At 40.7% G+C, this 27,271-nt stretch overlaps 2 protein-coding genes across 7 annotated transcripts in view; one reads left to right on the forward strand and one right to left on the reverse strand.

Annotated features, from left to right (window-relative positions):
- CTNNA3 (catenin alpha 3) overlaps window positions 1-27,271 on the reverse strand; it is a 438,358-nt gene that overhangs the window by 239,968 nt on the left and 171,119 nt on the right. The window lies entirely within an intron of this gene.
- LRRTM3 (leucine rich repeat transmembrane neuronal 3) overlaps window positions 4,534-27,271 on the forward strand; it is a 79,771-nt gene continuing 57,033 nt past the window's right edge. For 2 of the 3 annotated variants that reach the window (XM_032115990.1, XM_032115991.1), the window contains exons 1-2: window positions 4,534-5,001; window positions 5,323-6,854. In XM_032115990.1, coding sequence (XP_031971881.1) covers window positions 4,998-5,001; window positions 5,323-6,854 — 1,536 coding nt within the window. In that variant the 5' untranslated portion in view covers window positions 4,534-4,997. The other variant, XM_032115989.1, reaches the window with a different exon arrangement.

Consider the following 27,271-nt stretch of genomic DNA (forward strand, 5'->3'; position numbering starts at 1 on the left):
TAAGATCTTCTCTACTCTCAATCCTCTTTCCCTATTTTTTCTGAACATTCTCTGTTGCCTCGATTTCCCTTGCCTGCATGTTCCTTGAACCTGGCTTTCCCACACTTCCCTTTCCTTATGTCTGCCTTCAGCAAATGCTGCATCCTGAGTTTCCCTCTGCCGTCCCACGCTCTGATATTTACACTGGGAGTTGTACGCCCCCAGCTCTAATCTGATCCTCATGGAACAGCAGGTTCATTTAATCACCGGCTCAAAAATTGCAAACACATTTTATTAGACTTATCTCTCTTAACGATACAGTGATAGCACACTACAGTACCATTTAGAGCAAGCTACTACTGCTAACCCAGCTGACTCCTGGCTTCTTTATAGGGAAATAAAGTCAAGGGAATGACACACAGTGTCACTTCATAAACCCAAAAAGAACATAGTGTGGCACTTGCTAACTACAGCTCCCCAAAGGGATGTGTGATTCACACAACAAGGCACTCCCAGACCCAAGAGCTCTGTCTATGAGCAGAAAAATGCTGTATTCTGGTCTGGTCTGAATTCCAAAGTTTGCGCACTATGAACATCATGCACTGTGTCTAGAAAAGCTCAGACTGCATTCCTGAATGTACTTCTCATGGGAGTAACAGAAACCTTTAAAATTATTTCTCTTCTCTTCTCTGTAACATCATCGTTAAATGGATTTAAAGAGTAAGCATAGAATATCCTGAGGAAGGCTAAGGTGAACCATGTGACAGAACAGGAGAAGGCTTTTGAGTGAATGGCATGGAATCCCACTAGCACCTGGTTTCTTACACCCTGGGAAGTTTACATCCTTTCCCTGCCCCTCACCCCCATTCTACTGAAACCTGATAATTCTGTCACTCCCCTTTTCAAATGTACTTAGCAAACACATGTACCTGGCCATTACAGGTGCCTTCTCATAATCCTGAAAAATGCACAATTTGCTGTTTCCCCGTTTCTCTGTGAAATGTTTCAATTCCAAACCAGCTCTGTAGAGGAACAGGCTTTCACAGTGAATGGCACCTTTTGTTTCACCATTTACTATTTTGGCTGCAGTTCATACTAAGCTTTCCATAGGGAAGTTGCAGTTAGGCATAGAGAACTCAGCCAGAATGAATGGAAAAAGAAAACACACTGGAATTTAACTACATAAGCAAAACCAAAATCAAACATGAAATTGAATCAAGGCAAATTATTACACAATCAGATAGCAGTGAAATATAGAATAAATATCCAGATAGAAAACTTACTGGAAAATTTAGCACCAAGAGAAAAATCTGGACCATCGCTACTTTAGGACAGTGCATAATTTCCAAACAACTTTGAATTTCTCTGTCATGTAGATGAAGAAAACTATGTGTTCATCACAGGCTCTGCCCAACACATCTCTTTTCATCTGGATGAATGTTAAGGCATATGTAATAACGCATCTGCCAATGTATTTCCTGATCTATGCCATTTCCCCCTCAGAAAAAGCACAAGAAAAAACATTAGAGTGATCATGGTATAGTAAAACTTAAAACTTATGAGCATCTCAGGTTCTGTGGTATCTCAGTTTACGTTTAAGGATGAAATCCCAAAACACAGACTTGAACTTTGTGTTCAAGACTACACAAATAAATAAAATATTTTTCTTAAGAAGTTTTTCTTTGCAGAATTGGCTAAAACACTTTTCTCTCAGGCAGATGGATTAACATTGTTCCTGAGCACTAATGTTCCATCAGCATGAAGTCACTGAGACTTCAGTCGCTTTCTCCCTCCTGCTCCTGACTGGGAACTGCAGGGCTTAACAGAGAGGTGAGCTTACAATGCCCTGTGCCTACAGCAAGCATCCTGCAGAATGAATGCACAGGAACTCACACAGAGCACAAGTTAAATTCACACCAACGCGTCAGCAAACTCCTGGGTTTTGGGCACTCAGGAGTTATGGGATTAGTTCTAATGGAAACTATCTGTAGCTTCTCCATAGGAGAAGCTAACCACTTGGGCCTCAAGGTCTTGTTTCCTGTTCCATGAGTTGAATGGTTATGCAGTGGGGTTGCACTGACAGACAAGGTGTAGCTGATACAAGGCAAAGGTATCTTCTTATGTAAAATACAGCTTTAACTTAATTCTCTTTTTTTCATCCTTTATATGGCCAGACCAGTCTGAAATTTTGTAAGAAATGTTTCATACTGGGATTTGTTTCATACTAGGAGCTTTATTTCCACAATTGGAGAAGAACTTATTCTCCTGTATAAAGATACAGAAATGTAATTTTAAAAAACTGTTTATCAGACTCTGGCACTTTTCCTGCTTGTGTAATTCAAAAAGGATTTCAGTAAAGAAAATTCAATTTGGCAATCCATTAACATAGATTTGATGCTCTCTCTGTTCATCTCTTGATGTCTCACCCCTTTTAGAAAAATGAAAATAACTCTTGGTAACAGAGTGGCTGTTCCCTCTTATTAGTCCAGTATATTGGCAATTATTAAAACCCTAGGAAAGCTGCTGAAGCTCTGCTGACTCATGGTGGCCAAGAAGTTACTTGTTAAGTCCATAACCAAGGTGGAGGAGGGAGAGAAACAAAAAAAGGAAAAGCCAGAGAACAGACAAAGTTTGGGAAGAAGGCTGAGTGCCATCTGTACACTAAGTAGCACCAATTCTTCAGGAGAAAGGATCTGGATGTTCTTGGAAGTTTTACACACTGTGCTTGAACCAGGTGAAGATTCAGACCTAATTTCAGACCATTTAAGTTTAGGAACCTAAAAGATTCATTTCAATAAAGAGTTTACTTCTCACAGACATCTACTGTCAAGAGAGGAAGAGCAGCAGTTCCAAAAGACAAATTGACTTGCCAGAGGTCTGAACTGTCTTCTTCCTGCTCCATCAAGAACAGAGACACCCCAAGGCAGTGATGGAAAGCCTATACCAGGACACCAGACTGGCACGTGACACTGCTGTCAGCAGAACAGCCCAGTTCCCAGTGCACTCTGCAGTTTGTCGCTGGCTCCTCGACCCTACAGACCGGATTGCAGAGCCCCAAACAAGCTGTAGCAGACAAGGGGAGATGGTGATGCTGACAGAGATTAATGGATCAATTAACCCTTTCCCTCTCCACCAATCTGTCCCAAAGGGAAGAATTCTCACAGAATGTGCCATGACGCAGGAGTATGTTTCTGACATGAAGGATGTTCATAGCTGTTAGGCAGGAATGGCTGCGCTCCTCATTTGGGGACTCTGGTTTGGTGCGTTAATATTAGTGGGATTACTGTAAACTTGAAGTCATTCACAGCCTAAGCACTAACAAAGGTGGCATTTTAATGCCTGGAAAATTTTAAGTTTCACCTCATTTTAAGTTATTCTATTCTCACGGCAGTAAATAATAAGGGCAAAAACAGAGCACATTATTGCAAGGCTAAGGATTCTGCCCCAGAAAGGCAAAGCAGTTCTCAGCACTGTCTGGCTGCATCTGAGGACTGCACTCCGCACTTCTCTTCCAAGGAGCAGTACACTTCTCTTCAGCCTTCTGCCTATTCCTGCATGACAAAGAGCCAGGATTTTCCACTTCCCCACCATCATCTGTGATCACATATTTCTTGGTGAAGGAAGACTGCCAGCATGGTGTACTTGCTGTAACACCATCTTACCCTTGCTCTGCCCAGATGAGAGGATGTGTTGTTTCCCTACAGCATGCAGGGAAGAGGGAAAACTCAGGAAAGAAAAGGTGGCTCTCTTGGTGATATATGAGGACTGTTGAGCATCACACATATAAAAACCTCTACATTATTGTACCTTCACATAAACTCTTGTCCATGTTCTAAGTGACAGTAAAAACAATTCACCTCATTAAGGTACTACACCAAGCTGCTTAGTCGCTATGTTGTAAAGGTTCTAGAAGCCTGTGGTTGAAGTGTTAGTGTTGTGGAACAAAGTGACAGCAAGTTGGAAAATAAATGAGCACAGTACTCTCTTCTAACCTCCTGGCACTGTGCCTGTTAACAGAGAAGAAGAAAGCAAAAAGGCAAAATGTCAGCTCCAAAAACATTTTTCACGTTGTAAAATATAGTGTCTAAACTAAAGCACTTGATAAGATACACACTGAGGAGCCTGATATTTCACTGAAAAATAGTGATTGCTAAAAGGTTATATGAACACATGTCCAATGTAGTAAGAAAAAAAATCCTTCGGACCAAAAATTTGTATCTATGTCCTACAAACGTCACGTCAGTCCTTGAGACGAAAGTCTCAGCAGTTGCCGCTGAGCTGTTAAGCTCAGGGATACAGGGCAGCTCTCACAACCACACAGAGAGGGTCTGGGTAGTGCGGCACCCTCGGCAGCGCACACGGAGCTGCCCACTGCGCAGGGAGCAGCGGCGGCGAGCAGCGCCCGCTCTCCCCGGAGAGCTCGCTCATTTGCAAGGGAAGGCAGGCACTGCACATGCCCGCGGTGCTGCTGCCGCTGGGGGCAGCTTTACATAAGGCTGCGCCCGGCGCCAGCCCGCCACAGTCGGCCGGAGCTCTCGGCATGCGAGCGCGGCAGTGCCGGAGCCGCGTCCCGGGCCGGGCTCCCCGCACCTGCCGCGCCCGGCCGGCCGCGCCGCCAGCGAGCCGCTGGCCCATGGAGTACAGGGGTGGCAGCTCCCAGAGCTGAGCGCTGCGGGCAGCACCGACCAACATGCTCTCCTATAAAGCAACGTTTTAAAAGCCAGGTTCTTAACTAGAAAGATGCAAAACCGTAATATCCATGAAGATCCTATTACCTAGGAAGAATCTGACATTTTGCTGCGAATGCGGTGTTGGGATTGATTTATTCTTGGAGTGTTCTGCACGGCTGGCAAAGAATAATGTTCCAAAATCGGTCCATCTCCCAAGGGGTCCAATTTTTCTTCCTGGGTGTCAGCGAGCCCTGACTCACTACAGTGCAGCTGACAGGGGCTGCCATGCTTGTGGCACACTAAGCAAAAAACAAAAGACCTAAGGACGACCTTTGAACACCACAAAGGATGGGTATGTTTTTCATGTTTTCTTTTTAATTTATAGTTCATAGTTACTGCATAGCCTGTGCTTTAATTACTCCATAGACTTACCTTGATGTGTTATGTTATTAAATGACTTAGGGATTACACCTTTTACCCAACTGTTTTTCAGTACTTATATCAGGGTGTTCTTAAAAGAAAAAAAAAGCTGAGTAAAAAAAACCCAATGTGAAAAGTAGCCGAGTTGAGCTAGGGCTTTGTAAATGATTGTTGAAGTAAAAGATTTTAGCATGATTGAAAGAAATGACTGATGTGTGGGGGGATAACTTTTCTAAGTTGTTTTTATTTCCAGGTTTCAATGTAATTAGGCTACTGAGCGGATCAGCTGTAGCTCTGGTAATAGCCCCTACTGTATTACTGACAATGCTTTCTTCTGCTGAACGAGGATGCCCTAAGGGCTGTAGGTGTGAAGGCAAAATGGTATATTGTGAATCTCAGAAATTGCAGGAGATTCCCTCAAGTATATCTGCTGGTTGTTTAGGTTTGTCCCTTCGATATAACAGCCTCCAAAAACTAAAATACAATCAATTTAAAGGTCTTAATCAACTCACCTGGCTCTATTTAGACCATAACCACATCAGCAATATTGACGAAAATGCTTTCAGTGGAATACGCAGACTAAAAGAGTTGATCTTGAGTTCCAACAGAATCTCCTATTTTCTTAATAATACCTTCAGACCTGTGACAAATCTCCGGAATTTGGATCTGTCATACAATCAGCTGCAGTCTCTGGGATCTGAACAGTTCAGGGGCTTAAGGAAGCTGCTGAGTTTACATTTGCGGTCCAATTCCCTACGAACCATCCCTGTTCGAATATTTCAAGATTGTAGGAACCTTGAACTCTTGGACCTGGGTTATAATCGCATCCGAAGTTTAGCAAGGAATGTCTTTGCAGGTATGATCAGACTGAAAGAGCTTCATCTGGAGCACAATCAATTTTCTAAGCTCAACCTGGCACTTTTTCCAAGGCTAGTCAGCCTTCAAAACCTTTATTTACAGTGGAATAAAATCAGTGTGATAGGACAAACTATGTCCTGGACCTGGAGCTCATTACAAAGACTTGATTTATCTGGCAATGAAATAGAAGCTTTCAGTGGACCCAGTGTTTTTCAGTGTGTGCCCAATTTACAGCGCCTCAACCTGGATTCAAACAAGCTCACATTTATTGGTCAAGAAATTTTGGATTCTTGGATATCTCTCAATGACATCAGCCTTGCCGGGAATATATGGGAATGCAGTAGAAACATTTGCTCTCTGGTAAACTGGCTTAAAAGTTTTAAAGGGTTGAGGGAAAATACAATTATTTGTGCCAGCCCCAAAGAGCTGCAAGGGGTGAATGTTATTGATGCAGTGAAAAACTACAGCATCTGTGGCAAGAGTACCACGGAAAGGTTTGAACTAGCACGAGCTCTCCCAAAGCCAACGTTTAAACCAAAACTCACCAGGCCTAAACATGACAGCAAGCCCCCTCTGCCCCCAACTATTGGAGCCACCGAATCCAGCTCCGAGCCCGAGCACGACACAGAACACATCTCCTTCCATAAAATCATAGCAGGCAGCGTGGCTCTTTTCCTGTCTGTGCTGGTGATCCTGCTGGTGATCTATGTGTCATGGAAGCGTTACCCTGCCAGCATGAAGCAGCTGCAGCAGCGCTCTCTCATGAGAAGGCACAGGAAAAAGAAAAGACAGTCGCTGAAGCAAATGACTCCAAGCACACAGGAATTTTATGTAGATTACAAACCTACCAACACTGAAACCAGTGAGATGCTGCTGAATGGAACAGGACCCTGCACGTATAACAAATCAGGCTCCAGGGAATGCGAGGTATGAACCATTGTGATAAAAGAGCTTTTAAAAGCTGGGAAATAGTGGTGCTTTATTGAACTCTAGGGACTATAAAGGGAACGTTTTTCTCACTTTTCTGGCACAGCTCTTCCATGTCTCTTTTTTGTACATTCATAATACTGGTCATTTTACTCTCATACATAATCAACTCATTGAAATTTAAATACCGCAATCAATGTGAAGCCTGAGCTCTGGTTTAATACAATACCTATTGTACAAACCCTCTACTGATTTCATTAAAGTCTCTCTTGTTTTTAAATAGAAAACTTCTTTCATAAGTAATCCACTGCACCTGCACCAACTGTGCCTCTGTTTAGGGAGAAAAACGACAACAATGAAAAAAAATAATCAAACTCAGAGTGTCCCCCTCTGTCTCCCCAACCCCAGTCCTTGCTCTCAAACTCACTTTTTGAACCCAGAATGAAGTAAAGACCCAGGTACTGTAGCATCATATGAATTCTGAGTTGTCTGAGGAGAGAGATGGTGCAGGAACAGCTCTGAAAAAATGCCTGATTGCTGCCCAATGCAAGAGAGACTAAAAAGCACCCTCAGGATATGAGGTATCATACCAGACGCAAAGCAGAGGGAAACCTAGGCTTAATAAAAAATTAAAAATAAAAAGGTACAGTGGGATTTACTGTACTGCATTATAACACAGTGTTTCCAGGGCTGATAGCTAGCAATTGAAACCTGTTTATGTGACTTCATACAAAAGGTGCCAGTGTTTACCCCTACAGCCAGTTGCCTTTCAGAAAGTAGTCAAAAGGCATTCATTAGATGAGGAGCAGAAATTCCTTATTGATGCAATTAGAGGAACCCAAATGTGCAGCAGCAAAAGCAAGACCACTTCCTGCACACATTTGTTTCAGCTCTCATTAGGAATTCTCTTTTCAAGACTGTCAAAGGCATTAATGTAGCTGAGGAAACCATTAAAAGCTGTCATTTTCTTCCATTTCTGTTTGTTTGCTGGGCTAGGCTTGCTAAGGTTGTGTGTTATGTTTTGCACAGTGTCCCTCTAATAACTAAATAAAGCTTCGTTACTTAAAATGCCAAAGACTGTGCATTTTAGACATACCACAGCTGCAAAGAGCTTTCAGAGAAACCTGGTTACTCACTGATCTGAGAGGAGTGCACCCAAAAATCCTTTTATATAAATCCATGACAAATTATTTTTCTCTCTTACCAAAACCCTAATGACATTACAGAATTCACAGATACTCAGTTTTAATGTCCAGTCATCCACCAGTGGTTCTGGGCAAAATACAGATTAGTAACCCAGCTATTCTCTGCCTTCTTTCTCCCAAAATCACATATTTTGTTGGTTGCAGAAGAATATAATACCTCCCATATTTGCAAATAAATCATACCTCTTATTTTGATTATCAGGAAGGGAAGGTATGAAATAATACAGCAGCACCTTTATAGAAGCAAGTCAGTAATTTAATTATCTCTATTTTGCAACTTGATTTGGCTTAGTAAACTGCACATCTTCAATCACTTGGGAGGGAATGTTTCTACAAAGCAGTTTCACTGCAGCAGATTAGAAAAAGCAAAACCTTAGCAGAAGGCTTTCCTGAATTGTTACTGGAAAAAACCCAAACACAGACAATCACCTTGAAAAATGCTTGATACAATGAAAACAAAGCTAGAAACATCTCTTAGAAGAACTAATACACTTGAAGGGGTTGGTTTGAGGTTTTTTTCATATAATGAAACCATTCTCATTTTCAGGAACTGTAGTGAGGAAATAGCTGAGGGTGGGAGCTTGAGACTGTACTGAGCTCTGCAACAGAGACCCCATTTCCCTGAGCACAAGGACCCCACACCATTAACAGTGCAAGTGCTTGAGGCACTTCAGCAGCACAGCAGAGCTGCACCTGAGTTGTACCTTGGAAGCTGCTATTAAAAAGTCAATACACATTTAATTATCTTAGCTACTAGAGATAGCTTTCAGTTTTCTACCAGCAGGTCTTGGTTATTGTCTGTACTGAAGGATTAGAGTTTGCTATAAACTTTGTGTTAAGAACCATCCCTGTACTTCAGAGGCTTTCATCTCTGCAGTGGTGACTAACATCAGGCACAGCCAAAACACAAGAGATTTGGTCCAAAACATATGATGTTCATATATACATACATACACGTGTGTATGTGTGTACAAATATAAATACATATTAAAAAAAATTTATATTTTGATATTTAGTTTTAGGAGTGCTAACTGCAATCAGAAAATAATTTCATACTATTACTTTAGAATTTTTGTTATTCAAAAATATTCAATACATCTTCTAAAACTTCTTAATGGACTGTGATTGTGAGAGTTGTCTATAATTGAGATGGAGTTTATATGCTTTCTTTTGTGTTTCTTTAATGCCTTGTTCTAAACACAACTGGTCAAAAAGAACCAACCCACAACCTCCTTCAGAAAGTGATACCTGTAAAATCATCACTAGCTCCCTTTGAAAAATATTTAATTATAGGCATGAAAAAGAAAATAAGACCAGTCCATGCACAGACATGCTCAGATCAACTAATTCATTCCTTGCCTGAAAAACTCCAGCTGCAGGTATTCCCAAACACATACCACACACACAGGTCAATGTGTGTCATTGTCATTGGTAATGAAGCCACTGACCACACAAAAAACATGCCCAGTGTAACTCTGAACCTTCTCACAAGGCCTGTGAGCCAAGGTCCTAAATCCCACTCTAGTGCCTATGGTTTAGAAAACAAAACCAGCTCCTCAACACCTTAGAACACATTATGAACCCCCTGCTTTCATGTGGGCAAAACCCACATGAACTCAGCTAAACTGAGCCTCAGCACTGTCAAATAAAATACTCCAGAAGTGACTTGTTTTGGGTGGCAAGGCCACCAGAGTCACAAATTCTAATAATCTTGTGGGAATTACTTGGTGTTAGCTGAGCAGCTTTTAATCCCTGTGAAAGGATGCCCCTCTCCTGGATACAAATGAAGTGCTGAAGCCTCAAAGGTTCCAGCAAAGAAATGTCTCCTTTGCTTCTCTCCAGTATCTAAAATCCTGATCCCACTTTGTCTCAGGTTTTGGATGGTTTGGTGCTAGTCTCTCACAAAACTGTTAAAACCTTGCTGGGGTGATGCCAAGGAATCCTCAGAAGATGTCAAAGTAAGAGCCACAGCAGCTATGATGCCTCTCACAAACCTGTGAGCCTTCACACAAGCATTTTAGGCACTAAGTTGAGGAAGGAGATGTTACTGAATGCCTCCAATGACCCGGCTCTTCCTTAATGGAGCTGATATCACCTACATACTCCAATTTCAGGAGAGCAGCAATAGGTTTTGAAGGTGTTTGGAGCTTGTTTTGCTGTACGTTTTTGGGATTCTTAGTAATTTACTATTCCTTTTCCTGAGTCATGTATGGTGTTCTGGGGCTATCACTGAAGCCAAGGCTTTTCAGGATGCAGACAAAGTGCAGGGTTATTCCATGCCCATTGTCATTTCCATTGGTTTTGCAGTCTACATTTATTTTAAAGATGTTGAGACAAATATTAGGTGGAATCACCAGACTGCTTCATTTTATTGTAGCACCCCAAAATTTTAAAGGCAGTCAGGACTTCCTCTGTGAGACACTGTAGAAACACCTTTCAACAATCTCTTAATAGTCATTGTTTACAAGAGATGTTGCAAGATCATGCAAACAGACACGACTGATTTGAGGTAACTTGTTGGATCACACAGCAGCTGAGTACTGGGAGTGTAATCCAGTCCCCTCACACCAAGACATCCTCGCCAGTGGATTACTTGGCCTCTGAACGACTTAGCTCTTGGAATAGTCAAGTGCCATTTCAGAGTAATAAACCACACAGAATGCACATCTTCGGAAAAACAAAATAACTGATGTACTAAGCAAATTTGAGGAGACTGGTAATGTTCATTCACTGTGTTGAGATTACCTCCAGCAACTGCAGAGTTAGAGAATAATAATGAGAACAAGTGGCTTGAGTATAATGACTGCAAGCTTCTCTGCTGGCTGGTTTTCATGACTCGCTATCTGCACTTCCACAGTCATCACAGCTGAAGGTTTAGCAGTGCTCTCTTTTCTTATTACTATGAAATGGTGAACCTTGATATAAAATTCAATTGCAAAATGAACATAAATGTACAATATTCCTGCAAACACAATTAGAAATTTTCAGTTTGCTGCAAGCAAATGGTCTTTGCTGTCAGCCCTCAACGCTAGATAAATATTCCATGGATGAATTTCTGTGGAACAATAGTGACATCCAGTGGGTAGGGAGCTTAATCACGGCTATCTCCTGCATATATCAATTCACAGAGATGTGTTTGCCTTTTCCCTTTGCATCCTTCTGTATCACACAGCAGTAGCATCAAGCCCTCGCAAAATACCGAGTACTCAACTGGATCTGTGTACAGGAGCCATAACCTGAATGTAGTGAATACATGGAGAAAATAAAAGTAGATGAAAGCTGGCAGGAAATGGTCTATCCAGTGTGTGAGTCACTACTGCCAGCAAAAGGCAAGGAACATACAAGTAAGCAAGGGTAGGAGCTCTAACAAGTTTGTGGCCACTGATTTAGAACTAATTATTTATAAAACACCACTTTACTAGACTAGAAAATACACTCAGGCCACAAACAACTCATTCAACTTCCTAACAACAGAAGACTAAAAAAAAATTTTTTTTAGTTTATTTTTATAATAATGAGAAAGATATTATTAGACAGGTATTACTAGACATGAAAAGGAAGGGCAACTCACCACCTGGGAACAAGTCAAAGTAAGAGCTTCTTCTCAAAAACACAAAATGTACAAAGACACAAGAGGCAAATGATGAAAGATCAAATTCACAAACAATATTAAAGTCACACAACAGGAAACATGACATGAATATGCAGCATATTTGCTTGGGCAAAACCTCTGGCACGTTTTGCTGCAACTACATTAGGTCTCAGTAACTCTGTGCCAATGTTACTGGCACGATTTTAAACCACAGTGAAGGAGGTAAGACAATGAAGTCAGGATTACAGCTCTGCTGATAGGCTTCAGATTTCATTGCCCCTAAGAAGGTGCACAGAACCTCATTTCACTCCACACTGGAGGAAATACAGTTGTAATTCTAACTTTCGATGTTTTTAGGTGCATTGGGAAGTCATCTATCAGTCCATGCTCTGGTGCCTTGCTTTTCACTCCTAGCGAGGCTTTTGAGAGTGGGTGGCATCACAGTGGGACAGAATGTGGTTGTGATGTGATTGGCAGGGTTAAAGTCAAACTCTTCCCTGGCATCACCTCCAACAGAGCACAGCAGAGCACACAAGCAGTAAAAAGTGACTGAGCTCAACAGCTATGAACAGATCACCAAGGAGGTCATAACGTAATAAAAAGGATTTTATCCAAGACTCTCTGGGACAATTAGCTGTGAGATGATGGCCAACATTCTACCTACCAGAGAACCTGCAAATCTCATTTAGAATGAGCACAAACATCATAAAAGATTTGCAGGTAGGCAGTACCTTTTTATTCAGAATTTCTATTTCTCCAACACCGCATTGAGACCACATATGACTTCATAATTACACTTTAACCTTGCTAATTTCCAAGCGTTTTGTGACAGCCAGAGCCTACTAATACACTGTAAGGACATGTGAAAACCAAAATAACGTAATTACTCACCTACTTACCCACCAAACCAGGACAGAAATGCATTACAAGGTTTAGTGCTTCACTACACCACTGAGAGGAAATCATCGGCTCAGTTCTGTGTGCAAACCCTTTTCCTCCCCAGACGAACAAACCCACTAACTAGCCAGGTCAGTCTCTCAGGACCCTAATTCCTTAGTGCCAGAAGAAGGCAAACCTAACTGCAGTGATAGTGGCAGCAGCCTGCAGAAGCTGCCACCATGAACTCAGCCTTTTCAGTTACTGTCACCTGAAATCCAGCAGTAGCCCCTGTACTTGCCAAGGATTATCCTGGCGCTCTATCCCACAGTGTGGTGTATTAATCATAAGAAAACACTGCATTTTCATGGGCACTTCTGTTCATGTCCATAATTATACTGAGAGATGAAAAAAGAAAAAAACTCAGGGAAAGGACTGCAATGTGGCTTACAGTACTAGTAAAATGTCAGGAAGGGTCACTCAGCTTTTCCAGAACTCAAAAATCTGGATTTAAAAGATACAAAATGATAGATAGATAGATAGATAGACAAAAATGGAATGTCAAATAAACATTTCTGCATCTCTTAGAACATCTCTTTAAACATCTAGGGTTTTTTAAATTGCTACTGTCAGGTTCTGGGCATCTTTAGACATCAAATATAAACCTTCTCTTCTCTTTCACACCTTACTAAATGAAAGGAAGAAAATACCTTCCTATAACATAACACATACTTTCAAAAGCTGTGGGACTGAGCTGGTATTGGAAAAAATCTAAACATATTCCATTTTATTATTTTGTTCTTTCTTACATGATTATTTACCACACCTGTAGAAATGGTAAGATACTGCTAACAGGTAACAGGTACATTATTCTAGCTGAGCGCATCCTCCTGGCATTTATTTTGTGCTTCATGACAAATCCTAGCTTATGCTGTTGGCTCTTACATGTGCCCTTTATGGTCAGGAACAACTTACTGAATGTTTGAATGCCCGTCCTTTAACTAGTGTTAGAATAAATAGCACTGTAGAATTCATGGTTCTGGTTTTTTTGGGAACTTGTATTTTCCAGTTCCTTAAAGGCTGCAAAACTCACAGACAGACTCCAAACTAATGCAATGAGATTACCATCCGCTTCCTGGTTCAGCTGTAACTCAGGAGAAGAGGTGCACCAAACATTCAAAGATGCAAGCCAGGATCTCCAGTGAAAGCTGGGCATCCCAACTGCCTTGGTAGCTCTTCCCTTCACTGCCCTCAAGATTACAAACAACTGTAGATGAAGGAGCTGTGAAGACTGAACACATTTTTTGCTCCAGTGTTGATAATAAGCAATAGTAATACATTAGTCATACAAATCCACTGAAAATACAATCATCATAAATGGATTTTTCGTTCCAAAAATACAGACTCCATAATGTATATTCTAGCATACACATTGTCTCGTTTGCTTTTCTATGTTAAACACATTGTTTAACATTGCAGAAGCATCTATTTGGCCTGTGCGAAGTTGTGCAAAAGCTGCAGGTGATAAAAGCAGAGAAAGGGAACACAGTTTATAAAAAGCAGACTGGAGTCAAACAGAAAAACACTTCAGACTTCATCTTAATTAGTATGCTGTAACTCTTTTCTCAGTCTCCTATAGATTATGCTGTTTATTTTAAAACAGACTACAGCAAAGGTTTTCAAACCTGCAAATGGGAATTTAAACACCCAAATCTCACCCATTTGTTGCACCAGTAGAGCACTTAACCTTTGTGACAGAACATTATCTCCTCCAGATCTGTCCCCAGAACTGGAAATCTGAACAAGAATCAAGGGTCTACAAAGTGCTCTGGCCAGCTCCATGGAGCTTCTCTAAAAAATTACCTCCCCAGAGATTTTGGCAAGTTCTCTTGCAAGGAAAGGAAGCAGCTGTACCTCCGTGAGGTGCAGCTGGGGCAGACCTACCTCAGTAACACTGGGAAGGCTGCACATTGAAAAAGGGTGTTTCCTGGGGAGCTGCCTTCTGACCTGCTACACAAAGGACTGACACTAATTCCTGGCACGCAGTTACAGTGAACTTGTCTCAGAAAATAATTAACTATGGTTCACTTTAAAAAACAGCTACAGATTCTCAAGTCTGGGGTTTTTTTAGCTAGAAGAGTTTATTCCCCACGTTCCTCACTAATAACAATCATAGTAACCTTAAACAAAAATATTTAGCCAAAGTATGAGAAAAGGATCATCCCTTCCTCTTCAAAAAAGAGTAACATCAAATAACCATTCCAGCACATCAGAGTTCTGTTAGCAGTGCACTATTACTTGTAATCTGACACTTTCAGATGCCAGCATTAGCCTTGCAGCCATCTGCGATATGAGTCATATCCTCAGAGCAGTGCAGCTTCATTCCACCCTGCTCCAGAGCAGCCAGCTTCTCCTGAAACACCCTGAGCTACCCAGACACATCCACACTGCACATCACAGCCATCTCCAATTCAGAAATTCATTCCATGTGCTCTCACGGCTGTGGCTCACAGTGTAATACACTTACTATCCTCCTTCCAACACAGGATCCTTCCAGACGGGGATGGAAACCTGTCTGGGAACTGCTCCTTGCACATAGCATGAACAGGCTCTCCACTTTGGGAACTAAATGCTTAGTTGTCCCTACTTTAATTTATCTTTAACAACAGCTCCCGGTTACATTACTGATACAAAATGCGGGCCTGCAGCAAAACCCAGCAATATTATTACCTGAGTTCAGGAGCTCCAATTGCCAGGCAGAAACTTGTCCTTCATTAAAGAACAGATTTACTCCAAGCACACATGGTACTGGACAACACCTTCTACCCATCCCTGCTGATGCTCGCAGCACAAACAAGTGCTTCATTTTTTTAGTGAGCAAGTCATCACAGAAAATATGAGGGAGAGCATTCCAAATGAGAATCCTGAACACTGACCCAGGCTGAGCAGAAAGCAGTAACGTTGCAGGGAAAAGGGAGTGTGAGTGCAGTGCAGTTGCCCTCAGTTTACAGGTACTCAAGTCCAGCATGGAGGTCTGCTTTTATGAAAGCTTAGTAAAGCACAGGAAATTAAGCAGTTATGCACAGTTCCTTGTTATCCAAAGGATAGTTTGTCTGTAGCCATAGCACATAATGGTAAGTTCTGATGTGCAAGAACAGTATAAAATAATTTGAAATCATAACGTAATGGATTGTGCTGCCAAATCTGAAAGCATGTTGGATTTGGACTGTATCAGTATCATAAATTAAAAATATCTATCTATCAGTAATACTAATAAAATGTGTTTTAACAAAGCCACGGAACTACTCATATGTATGCTTTGGCTTTATGTATAAACTGACATGGCAAATTCTAAATTTAACCAAGCCAATTTCTTTTAAAGCCTCATCACACTAATTACATCCATCAAGTGTGTAAAATACATTTTGTCAGCTAAGAACAGAAGACTTAAATTAAATGTAAATCCTTACTCAGCACTTGAAGCTGTTAATGGCTCAAAGTCGTTAATGAGATGATGAAAAGAAAATGCTACTGCAGAGTCTGTAGTGAGAATTTATTACAAGTACTCATTGCTTCCATCCAGTTCATATTCTCAAAGTGTCCCACATTTATGTCAACACCCCAGTATCAACAGAGAAGGATATCAAAATAATCTTCTTTGCATGTAGATGTGCTCGTGTACACATCTGAGGCTTGAAAGGCATTTCCAAGAGAGATGGATGCCCTTCTTCCCTAACCCAGAGGCTCCCAGAAGAGCTGGTGAAAAGGCCTGAAGTAGGGGATACTGTCAGAATGGTATTTTAGCTTAACTTCCTGGCATTTTAATTCATCAAATAGTATGAACACTAATGCCTGACTGCACAGCTGGGCTTACGTATTTTTATAATGAATTTTGATAGATCCCCTATTAGAATTAGCTCAGAAGAGCACTGGGAAGAAATTTACAGAACTAAGGATGAACTACTGCAGGGTGGGGGAGGACATGAGAGTTAAAGGAATGTATTCCTGTTTTCCAAATCTTGCAGATTTAGTTCCAGTTTAGCAACATCAGGATTTATGAATTTTCATCCTTTTCACAGACTACAGAATTTTCTGTCTCTGCCTATAACCTTAAGGAGGGTTATTAAGGTAATTTCCCAGTTGCAGAAAACCCCTAGGTCAGGTTTAGTTCTCACTGAAAGGAAAAAGATCATTATTTTTATTTCTTTTTTAGATTTCTCTCTCCCAGTCCACTCCCTTTCTTTCCCTCAGTCTGAGCTCTTCTGCTCTCTTGATTAGCTATTTCACAGAAAGAAAAAGAAAATCCAAGAGCTACATTTAAGTGTACCAGATGCCCTTGAATTTCTACCTTGAATTTCGACCCTGCAAAGCCTTGCTTACAACCTCAGCTCCAGCAGCAAGTGAGCTTCCAGGAACAAAGAAATGTTAGAGACATTTTCACAATAGTTTTATATTGCTTCCCCCAGTAGAGAAGACTTATTGATCAGAGTAAATAAAATGAGGTACAGGGAAGTGATTCATGCTCAAACACTCTGAAAAAAAAATAAAATAAAGCAGTCTGGAATATTTGTCCCCTCTGCAGGAACCCTATCCCATCAACTTTTAGTGAAAATTAACATAATGTTCAAAAATTATTATGCGTGAGGAAACAAAAGGTATCTCAAATGATGGCCTTGCTGTAACAGGATGCTGATTAGCTACAGAGAATTGAATTTTTGGTATCAGTGCTTTATTGGGTCACTATATGGATGTGACAGACAAGACACTTCCCTACACTGCAACAAGGAGGCAGATTTGCCTAAGGTTAATTCCACACTAGCTTAATTATTAATTAATCTCTCCCAAATGGATTTTTTTAATGTACTTTAAAAGGCCTTTGCAAATAGAAGTGCTCTGTGTATCGATAGGACGGTTGTGCAGGCAGGCAGGGATGCTGCAGTGTATAGCCAGCATTCCTTGGGCTGATGGCTTCATTAAAATGCATGGTTGTAACAGGCTCTTAGAACTGCAGCTGAATAACCCATGATCCCTTTTCCTCAGTACCACAGAACACTTCGTGTCTATTTAATAGGGCTGTTTCAGGATTTAATCAAAGATTTACAATCTACACCTTGGAACAAGGAGTCTTCCCCTTTTTAAAAGGTTTCAAATAAAACACTCATTTTTTAGAGATTCTTTCTGAATATCTGTAGCCTGTGCCCCTTACCTGCACCTTCTTTCAATTTAATGCCTATTTTATACAATTCAACACTTCCACTTCTCTGCATCCCCAACACGAAGAAAACACAGAGACTGTCACATGTTCTTTCCAGCATAAATCTGTAAGTCCAATTTTGCTGAATGAATTAACAGCTTTGAAGGGGAAGAGTAACCAGTGGAGTACAGGAGCTGATGGAAAACCTGTGCCAGGCAGTAGCTGGAGCAGGACTGAAATTCTGTGGAAATGCACCTGCTATGTAGCATTTGCTAACACACTGCAGTGGTGCTGCATTCTAATGCCAGTAAGAGGGGGTTTGCAACTCTGTGAAGATGTACAGGCATTAAACTGTTTGGAAAACAGCCTGGAATAAAGGAATGCCTCGAAGTCAATCACTCAAAATTACTTGAAAACACATCCCCTCCCTATTTCTGTCATACATTATAAAAATCACTGTGATAATTACAAAGCTCATTTAGCCAATAATGGCAACACATGTGGACAGACACCTGAAACTTCATCACCTTCAGTTCAGTTTCAGCTCTGACTGTATCTGAGCCAGTTTCTTCCATTTTGGAGCAGCTCATCATTCCCTCAGATCATTTGTGACAGTATTCTAAAGTGATCCTCTATTTCTAGGCCAGGTTGGATAGGGCTGTGAGTAACCTGGTCCAGTGGAAGGTGTCCCTGCCCATGGCAGGGGAATGGAAAGAGATGGTCTTCAAGGTCCTTTCCAACCCAACCCATTCTATGATTCTCTGATTCAAACCCCTAACTCAAGACCTCTGGTCAAATACCTTCACTAGGTTGGCCTGTACTGGAAGTCTCCAGTAAGCTGATAACTCCTGCATCTTTCTGAAAAAGGTTACACATTAGGTCTCATCTGCTTTACATTTACCTGTCCAGCAAGCCTCCTCCCCAAATGCCTGAAAAGAAGCTGTTCTCTAAAGCCGTATTTTCCTTTCCAAGAGGCAAATTCATTAGAGCTCCTTTTGCAGCTTGCAAAAGCAGAATCCTGCAGATTCAGAAGGATTCAGTAGGATTCAGATTCAGTAGGATTCTGCCAGTATCCTGAAAGGGTGTTCAGGGCAGTCTGATAACCTCAGCAAACACCTTTACATTCTTTGTACACCTCTGAAGCAACACAGGTCAGTGAAGAATCACTGCACATCCCCCATCTGCTGCTTTTGTTCTGTTTTCGAGTTTGTGTAATGGACAAAACGGTGCCTGGCCCAGGGTCTCCAAGAGCAGCTTTCCCAGGTTACTGTCAGTGCAGGTGTGTTATTTTTTAGGAAGTGTTGTTTTGCTTGACAGTAGTGATGCTGACTGTAAGAATAACAATGTATAACTGCCTTATGCTTTCCTATTCTGTTAGTGTTCCACATATCAAAGATTGAAGAGCCTGTGGGAAAGAAGCCAGTGACCATTAACCTTCACTTAAGGGATTTAACAATTTTTTTCTCTAGTTGGAGTAAATGCACCAAAGATGCTTTCTGCTTTTGTAACAAAGAAATACCTCCTGGATTGATAGTGGTCAGTTCAGTAAGTTCTCAAGAAGTCACACTGAGTAGGCAACACCAGACTGTCTTTCAAACCCTGAATTTCTTGTCAGTGGACAAGATGAATCAAGGCTGGAGGGATGGCTAGGACAGCACATTCATCTCTTTGTTTCTACCACCCATATGAAACCAGCAAAAAACCCTATTGCTATTAAAAAGCAGGAAATCTGTCTTGTACCTTCCTGCTCTCCTTGTCTTCGACTCAGATTGGTCCACTCAAGACAAGGGTTGAGTTTTCCAAAGGGTAAGCGTCCCACAAAATCCCAAGACAAAGCTTAGTGAGAACACAATGGCCCAAAGACTTGGAGCTATGGTTACCATAAAGTCACGAGGGTGTTTCAGAAAGTTTACCCTTCATACATCATTCATACATCAGAGCATTCCCAAAGGTGAGCTGAATTCCACACAAGACTCCCATATGCTGCAGTTTGTAAATCACTGGCATGAAAGTAGGACAGTGGTGTCATGCTGACAAGAGGCCTTAGCATTTAACAATTTTCTCACTAAAGAAGCTTGACTTGTGATGACTGCAACAAATCCACTCTCCTCAGCATCAGCCTTCCCTGCCCAGCACAGAGCAGCTGAGTGTGCCCTTCCCACAGCACCCATCCCGCTCCCAATGGCACCAGGGCCTGGCTGTAGAAGCTGGGATGCAGTGCTGCTCCTGCTGAGGAGCAGGACCAGGAACACAAACTGCACTTCCCTTACACCCTCACAGATATGCATTATGGTAAGGAGGTGTGCAGCATTTTATTCCTGTTAAAATTGGGGTCCCCTTATCCAACTTACAGAATCATTTTGTTTAAAATTTATAAAATTTGAAGACTGTACAAGGTGCAAGGTAAGACAGCACTGCAGAAAAGGATGATTTCATCATAAACAGCCCTTTTTGCATTCTATTTTTCAAAGGCTTGACTGATTAAGTAATAGCCATTAGTTCCTATTACACGGAAAAACTGTAGGAGAGAGCCAGCAGGCCACTCTGTGCAGGGGAAAGGAAGGTGGCACCATTGATTCTTTATGTCTCCTACGAATCAGGGTCAGGGAGTTCAGACCATCTTGACCTGCAGGTGAAAAACAGATAATACACTTCATGTCTTGTCCCAAATTCTCCTCAGGGAAAAGAACCTTGAAAAGAACACTGTGTGGGAACACACAGTGTCAAAGGGGGTGGTTTTTTCTGAGTTTTGCAGGCTGATGGCTTTCAGTAATGAATTCTGAAAGCCTTGTATTACCCTATCATTCCCATGCTTCCTGTTCCAGGTGGGAAGGCCTGGCAAAGGCTGCAGGCAGTGTTCCCACATGCTGCAGTGAGCTGCTGCTGAGGCAGGGCACTGCCCACCAGCTCACATTCCTCCCAAACCAAAGGAGGCCAAAAGCCACCAAATTATTTTCACTTTTCCTAGTCAAGTCAGTCCCCCAGTGAGCCAAGTATCTGTTGTGAACTTTGCTAACCTTCATATATGTTTATGTTCTTGGAAGTTAGTAGATAGGGACATAAAGATTTCTTCTAAATTATATCTTCTATAGGAATTCTACATCTCTTTCACTGCTTTGCTTGGTTTATGCAGAAATCAAAGCCATCAATCTGGAAAATATTCTCCTTACTTGGAGTTTTAGTATCAAATATGGAAAAAAAAATTAATTGGAGTTTTAGTATCAAATATGGGAAAAAAATTAATTTTCCAGTAATTCCAAACTGGAAATAAACAGCTCATCAAGTAAGTTATCTATCAATTAATAAATTAAAGATTATAACATTCCTCCTCAACTACTTCAACAATAGAATTAATTAGTTCTAATGAGAAATATATGTCATTCCTAAAGTATCTTAACATCAAAAATGTTGAAGCACCTTTCATTAGAGAGTCTCGAAACACTTCGCAAGGCATTTTTAATGCCATTTCTACAGAGAAAACACCTCACGTGGGGTCCTTTCAGGCTGTGGCAGCACTGGGAGCAGATGCTCAGCCTCCCACAGCCATTATTTTACTGATTGTTTTCTTACTCACAAAGAAAGTGGAAGTTGGGTGGGGGTGATGAGTCAGATGAAGTGAGAGCACATCATTACGCAGCAGCAAGGGAGCAACCCCAGACACCCCCACCCAAATTTAGAAAGGTACAGAATCTCCTAAATTAAAACATATCCTTAATCCCATAACAGCACTTTCACAAATGTTGCTTGAAACCTATAGCCTGTCAAGCCATAAAATACAATTACTCAGTGTTGTAATCACCACGTAGCCTGTTGTGGTTTGGCAGGCTCTCCTCCAACATTGTCAAATACAAAACAGATGATGGTGGCCTACAGAACTTTAGGGAAACATAATGTTTGACAGCAGAGCAACACTGCATGGAAAAGTATTGTATCACCTCCAACAAAATAAACAAACCAGAACTCTCACAAGATTCATACCAGCAATTATCACCACCATAATAAATAGAGGGTTTCATTTTGCTAGGTTTAAAAGACTTACTCCATTTGGTGAATTATGGCTGTTTTTTCTAAAGTGGCTCCTAATCTGATTGCTCAGAGATTTATGTACAGTCACAAGATTGGAAAATTATTATTGGGAATGTCTGTTCAGATGAGACCTTTCTGAAAATTGAGATAAGGACTAAAATCAGATTTTATATTTCTCATTTAACAGTCTATTATTAATAAGCTTTTTAATTGATGTCAGTGGAAATAATAACTTCATAGTGCCAGACAAAATTCAGTTTCATTGCTAACCATATTTGTCCTTCCCAGCGTGACTTAGCAAAAGCATACTGACGCTGTGGTAATCATTCAAAAAAACCCCAGCCTTAAAACACAAGCCACTTTTATTGCAGTGTTTGTATCAGCACCAGCAGGCAGCACTGACCACACCTGTCTACGATAAACTGGTGAAATCCAGCTGAAATGAAGACAAGCAGGGACCCACCTGGTAATGACCACATCACCACTACCATCCACCACCAATAACACATATAGAAATGAAAGATGTGTCCAAAACTGGACTACACCAAGGAATGCGCCACCCCACCCTGTATCCCACATCCTCCACCACAGCAGCAGCTCAGGAGAGTTCTCCTACATTCGCAGATAGGGTCAAACTGCCAAAGGCTGCTTTTCCCCATGACAGCATGTGAGGAGGGGATATAAACTGTGTTTTACAGGTGAGAATTCTGATCCAACTTCTGGTGACCCATTAGCATCACCCAGGAGTTGGAATACTAATGAGAGATGGCCCTGGAGAAACTCAGAATCAAACCGAAACAGATGCCAACAGGAAAATTGTTTTCATTCCGTTGTGCCTCTGTTTAAAGGCTCAGATCGTGATGATACATGATACAATAACCTACCCTGACTGCAAGGATGCATTTGCATAAGCACAGACAACTGCTACACCTCATAAAGGAAGGAATCCATACACGGGGCATTGAACTGTTTGTGCTTTCTCCTGAACCAAGGACATCACAATCACAGTAGGAAATGTCATAATAGACATGCCTAGCAGGCTTTCTAACTGGGAGTAACCTGTGTATAACAAGTAGAAACAAATACTTAAAAACAGAAAGAAAAAAGCATACAGTAGTTAGAAAAGGATGTTTTAGCCCTTAACATATCCCTGCAGGAATGTGGATCGCATATTATACTTTAAATAACATACTTGTAAGTGTTCTCATTATACACTTAGAAATGAAATCTTTTTATACAGAATTTCTACTAAAACCTGAACATCATTGAGGTCTGGCAGCAAGTTCCACAGATGAATTATAGACTGTGAATAGAAAGATTTTAATAAGCCATTTTAAAATCAATTCCTTGTCCCTTGAATCAAATGCTCCTAAACATTTTTCTCAGCAAACTCCAAACCATTTCTGTTTCAACTAATCTTCCTTGATAACACATAATTAGAATTGACCATAGACTCAAGAATAAAAGGCAAAATATTTACCCAGAGGCATTATTAATGTACTCCTAACAAGACTTTTGAACTGTGTCCAGAAGGACACAACATTCTCTTTTTTCATTCCTAACACTTTGCTTAAATACTAACAGCAGATGTCTGTAGTTAAAATCATTCCTACCATTGCCAACAGGCAATACTTCACATTTGTGAATTGATTTTGCTTGATATGCTCTTGCTCGTTCACGTAGCTTTGCCGAGTTCTGAAAGGCCCTGCTTGCATTCCTAGATTTGACCGACCCAGACAATTTATATTATCTGCACATTTTGCCATTTCCCCTTTCACAGAGACTTCAACTTGCAGCACATGAATCTAATCCAATACCTGAGGGCTCCCTGCTGTTAACCTTTTGCCATGTGGAAAATTGACACCTCATTCCTTCTCTGTTTCCTGTCTCCAGACAGTTCCTACCACAGAAGAGAAGTTCCCCTTTCACTTCAACAATGTTTAGCTTCCTAAATAGCCTCTTATGATGAATGCTAGCAGAGGCTGTCTGAGTCCAATAAATTCTGTCAATGTGCTCTTCTTTACCCTGGCAGACAGTACTGATTAGCTGTTGTGGTAGAGCTGCTCTAGAAAGAAAATGTTTTCTGGGCTGGTGCTACTTGAAAGCACCTGAGACAGCAGGAGTTACCACCCCCCATTTACCACAGCTCCTTGACATGACATTTAGGAGACTGCTAAACAGCAGCTTTGTGCAGTAGTTCAAGTATCTCCTGTACCATCTCCCAGGCAACATTTCTGGACTTCCCAGAAATTCAGCAGTGGTTCTGAATTTCTCTCTATGGCGAGTTCAGGTAGCTCCCATAATGTTATCCTTAATTTAGTTGTTTTCTGATTTAATTATGCTTAGTGCTAGTTTACAACAGGATATGCTTCTATTGGGCTAGACATACTACAAAGCACTAAGGCTTTGCAGGGTGTAAGGATCCAGCTGTTCTCTTCGGCCATGCGCACTGGATTAAATCTCGTAGGGTTTATCACAAAACTATCATTCTGCAGGCAGAATGCAGTCAGCAGTTCTTTCACTTCTCCTTCAGAAAGCAGTGAGATGAATATCAAAATCAAGATTTATTATGCTAAAAGCCACCATTCAGTAATGGGTGTAGAATGAAATGTGATTAGGGTCTTATTGACGTACAATGCAAGTGTGTAAATTGCAGAAATTAAAATCTATTTGTTTGCGGTTGGCAAATAGAAGTGCCTGTAATATTAGACACAAACAGCATGCAAGTTTACAAGCATAGCAAATGTTCAGATAAAGGCAGAGTTACTTCAAGTAATTTCTGTTATTCTAACAATCCTTGCATGAATGCATCCCTCGTATACTAAAAAGAGAAGAAAAATAACATTATGTAAAGTGTTTGCTTATAAAACACATATGAAATAAGTCACATTTCTTTATCCTATTAGAACACCATCTTACAAAAACTAATACTGTCTCATCTGAGCTATTTTCCCCCAAAAAGACAACTGGCTTCTTTATCCCACAAATAAATACACTACAGACTAACACACGATAAGTAAACATATTCTGATACACCCTACATATATAAACCCAGGAGCCACTGCTTATTGACCACAATAATTAACTACAATTAAATGGTATCCCCAGGTATTTTCCTGGCACTATAATCCAAACAGAACTTCTTTGGAATGCTGCTCCACATAAAAAGACACAGGCCTGTGTGCTCACAGCTGAGCTACCAAATCCTGTCCTGAGCACCTTCACTGCTGTTCCGGAGGCGTGTACTGCCATGAGGGGTGAGAGACAGAAAGGGCTGGCAGCTACACTCAACTTCATGGGAACAAACTCTTCCCTAAATTATGAAGGGCCTATTGTCATCCACTAATACAAATCCACAAATGAGACACAGTATCATCTTAGTGGCATGAATAGTCCTGCTTCATTCCATCAAACAGAATGAGGGGATGGATGTTCTTGAATTAAAATTTAGATGACTACCTCATTAGAGTTTTTTTTTTAAGGTTCAGGTTTCCATTGGCAATTTCCCTTTAGGTGGCTAGAAAAGGGGTTTAGAAGTTTAGCTTTGGTTTGAACATTGTTCATATACCTTTTCCCTTCACAGTTCCATACAGTGTTCATTCCTAATGTACTTCATTATCTGTAGATATATATTTAGAAAAGGCATACCCTCCCAGCATACAAAGCCATTTTAACATACCTGTTGGGAGAAGCTTCAGAAAATTGTGTGATGGGTAAAAGCAGAAATACAGCAAGTTTCACAGTAATAAAATGCTGGCCTTTATTTACAAAGAAATAGAGAAATATCTATCTTGCAGGTGCTACCAGAGCAGGGGTTATTTCTACTTTCTGTAATAAACTTAAGCAAACAAAATTTAAATGAAAAACCATTTGCAACTAGGTTACAGAAATTTTAATGTAATATGAAAGATTGTGAGTTCATTGCCTGCTATTATCAGATCAGGATTAGGTGTATTTGTGCTAAGGCTGTCCTTACAGCCCTGTGGAAGGTTTAATATTCTTTCATTTCTGTAATAAATCAGCTGTTCTCTGCTTGCACGTAAAATGTTACATACTTGTAAAACAGCATCCAATGGTGAGAGAAAGGAGGGGATGTGATTGACATAGGAGTCCAAAATCTGCTGTTGCTCAAAATCCCATTTTATTATACAGCTTTAGGCCTCTCGCTGCAAAAGTAAGATTTGCTTGCATTATTCTCTCCATGATACATTATTGACAATAACAGTTACCATTATTTTGGGAAGTGATTTGGACAAGCTTCCAGAGCAAAGTGGCATGGAAAAACATTTTATCCTAATTGCTTGGGGCTTATCCTTCACTAGCCAGTGCAGCATTCTCTTTCCTCACTAAAAATACTGCAGTTCCCACTTGTCCTTGTAACGCTTACCTTGTATTTCTAAAGTGAAACTGGAATAGTACCGAAAAATTTATCAAATGCTGTCAACAAACAGCATTCCTCACAAGGGCCATGGCCTTTTACAGGTTTCAGGGTAAGTCTTCAGCCTCAGCATCTGCAGCTAAGCTCAAAATCCATCACAAAAAAATATTAACTAATACTGACTCTAGAACAGATTTAAGCTGCCAAGTGAAACTCATTAATTTGAGTCACCCACTCCCATAACATGAATCCATAATAAAGCACAGACACCCATCAGTCTGCCTGCAAAATTCATCTGAGTACTGACATTTGTAAAACAAGCAGAGAACCCCCAGAGGAAGATACACAAGTGGTGAGACTTTATGTCTCCTTTTCCTCATCTGTCCACAGGCCCAAGGATAGAAAATGCATTGGCCAAAGTCAAAGGTGAAGCTGTGTTTTCCAAAAGAGGCAGAAGACATAAAAACACTAGCCAAATATATACATGTTTCTATATAAATGCTGAGAAGGTTAAAAAAGGGATGGGTAGACTTGAACACCTACTTGTAAGTATGTGTTGAAGAGTATCAAACACTTGGAGGAAAGAGATAATTATTGGTACTTCAGTATCTGGATAAAGGATAAAAAAAAGATGCAATATCTCATGTCAGTACAGGAATCATGTTAAGAAATTGTATCACAAATATCTTAGAATCAAATCAGAGCTTGGTTAAATGTACCAACGAATAAAACAGAATCTCTGCAAAACTCTAAGTCCAAATCCAAATACAGGAAAAATATATTATTAAGGATTAATCTAATCTTTTTTATTTGGGAAAAGCAACCCTGTTGTGACCAGAGAAACTGGAATGATTGCTAGGACAGGAAAACAGCAGTAATGGTAGGGTTTAGTTATTTCAGACATGCTGTGTGACAAATCTGATCTGTAGATTGTACTTCAGGGAGTGACTAGGAGGGGACCCACTAAAAAAGCCACCTTGTGACACAGTCACAGCAGTGTCAAGGCCCTCATCAAGAATATTACTATAAAGAAGGCAGTCTGCAAGAGAAACCCTGATAGAGTAAAATTCAATATCTCTAAAGAAGACAGAAGTTTAAAAAAATTTCCACTTGATTTTAAAAAGGTGATGTAACAAAGTCAAAGCT

Source organism: Corvus moneduloides, chromosome 8 (genome assembly GCF_009650955.1).
Source record: "Corvus moneduloides isolate bCorMon1 chromosome 8, bCorMon1.pri, whole genome shotgun sequence".
Lineage (NCBI taxonomy): Eukaryota > Metazoa > Chordata > Aves > Passeriformes > Corvidae > Corvus > Corvus moneduloides.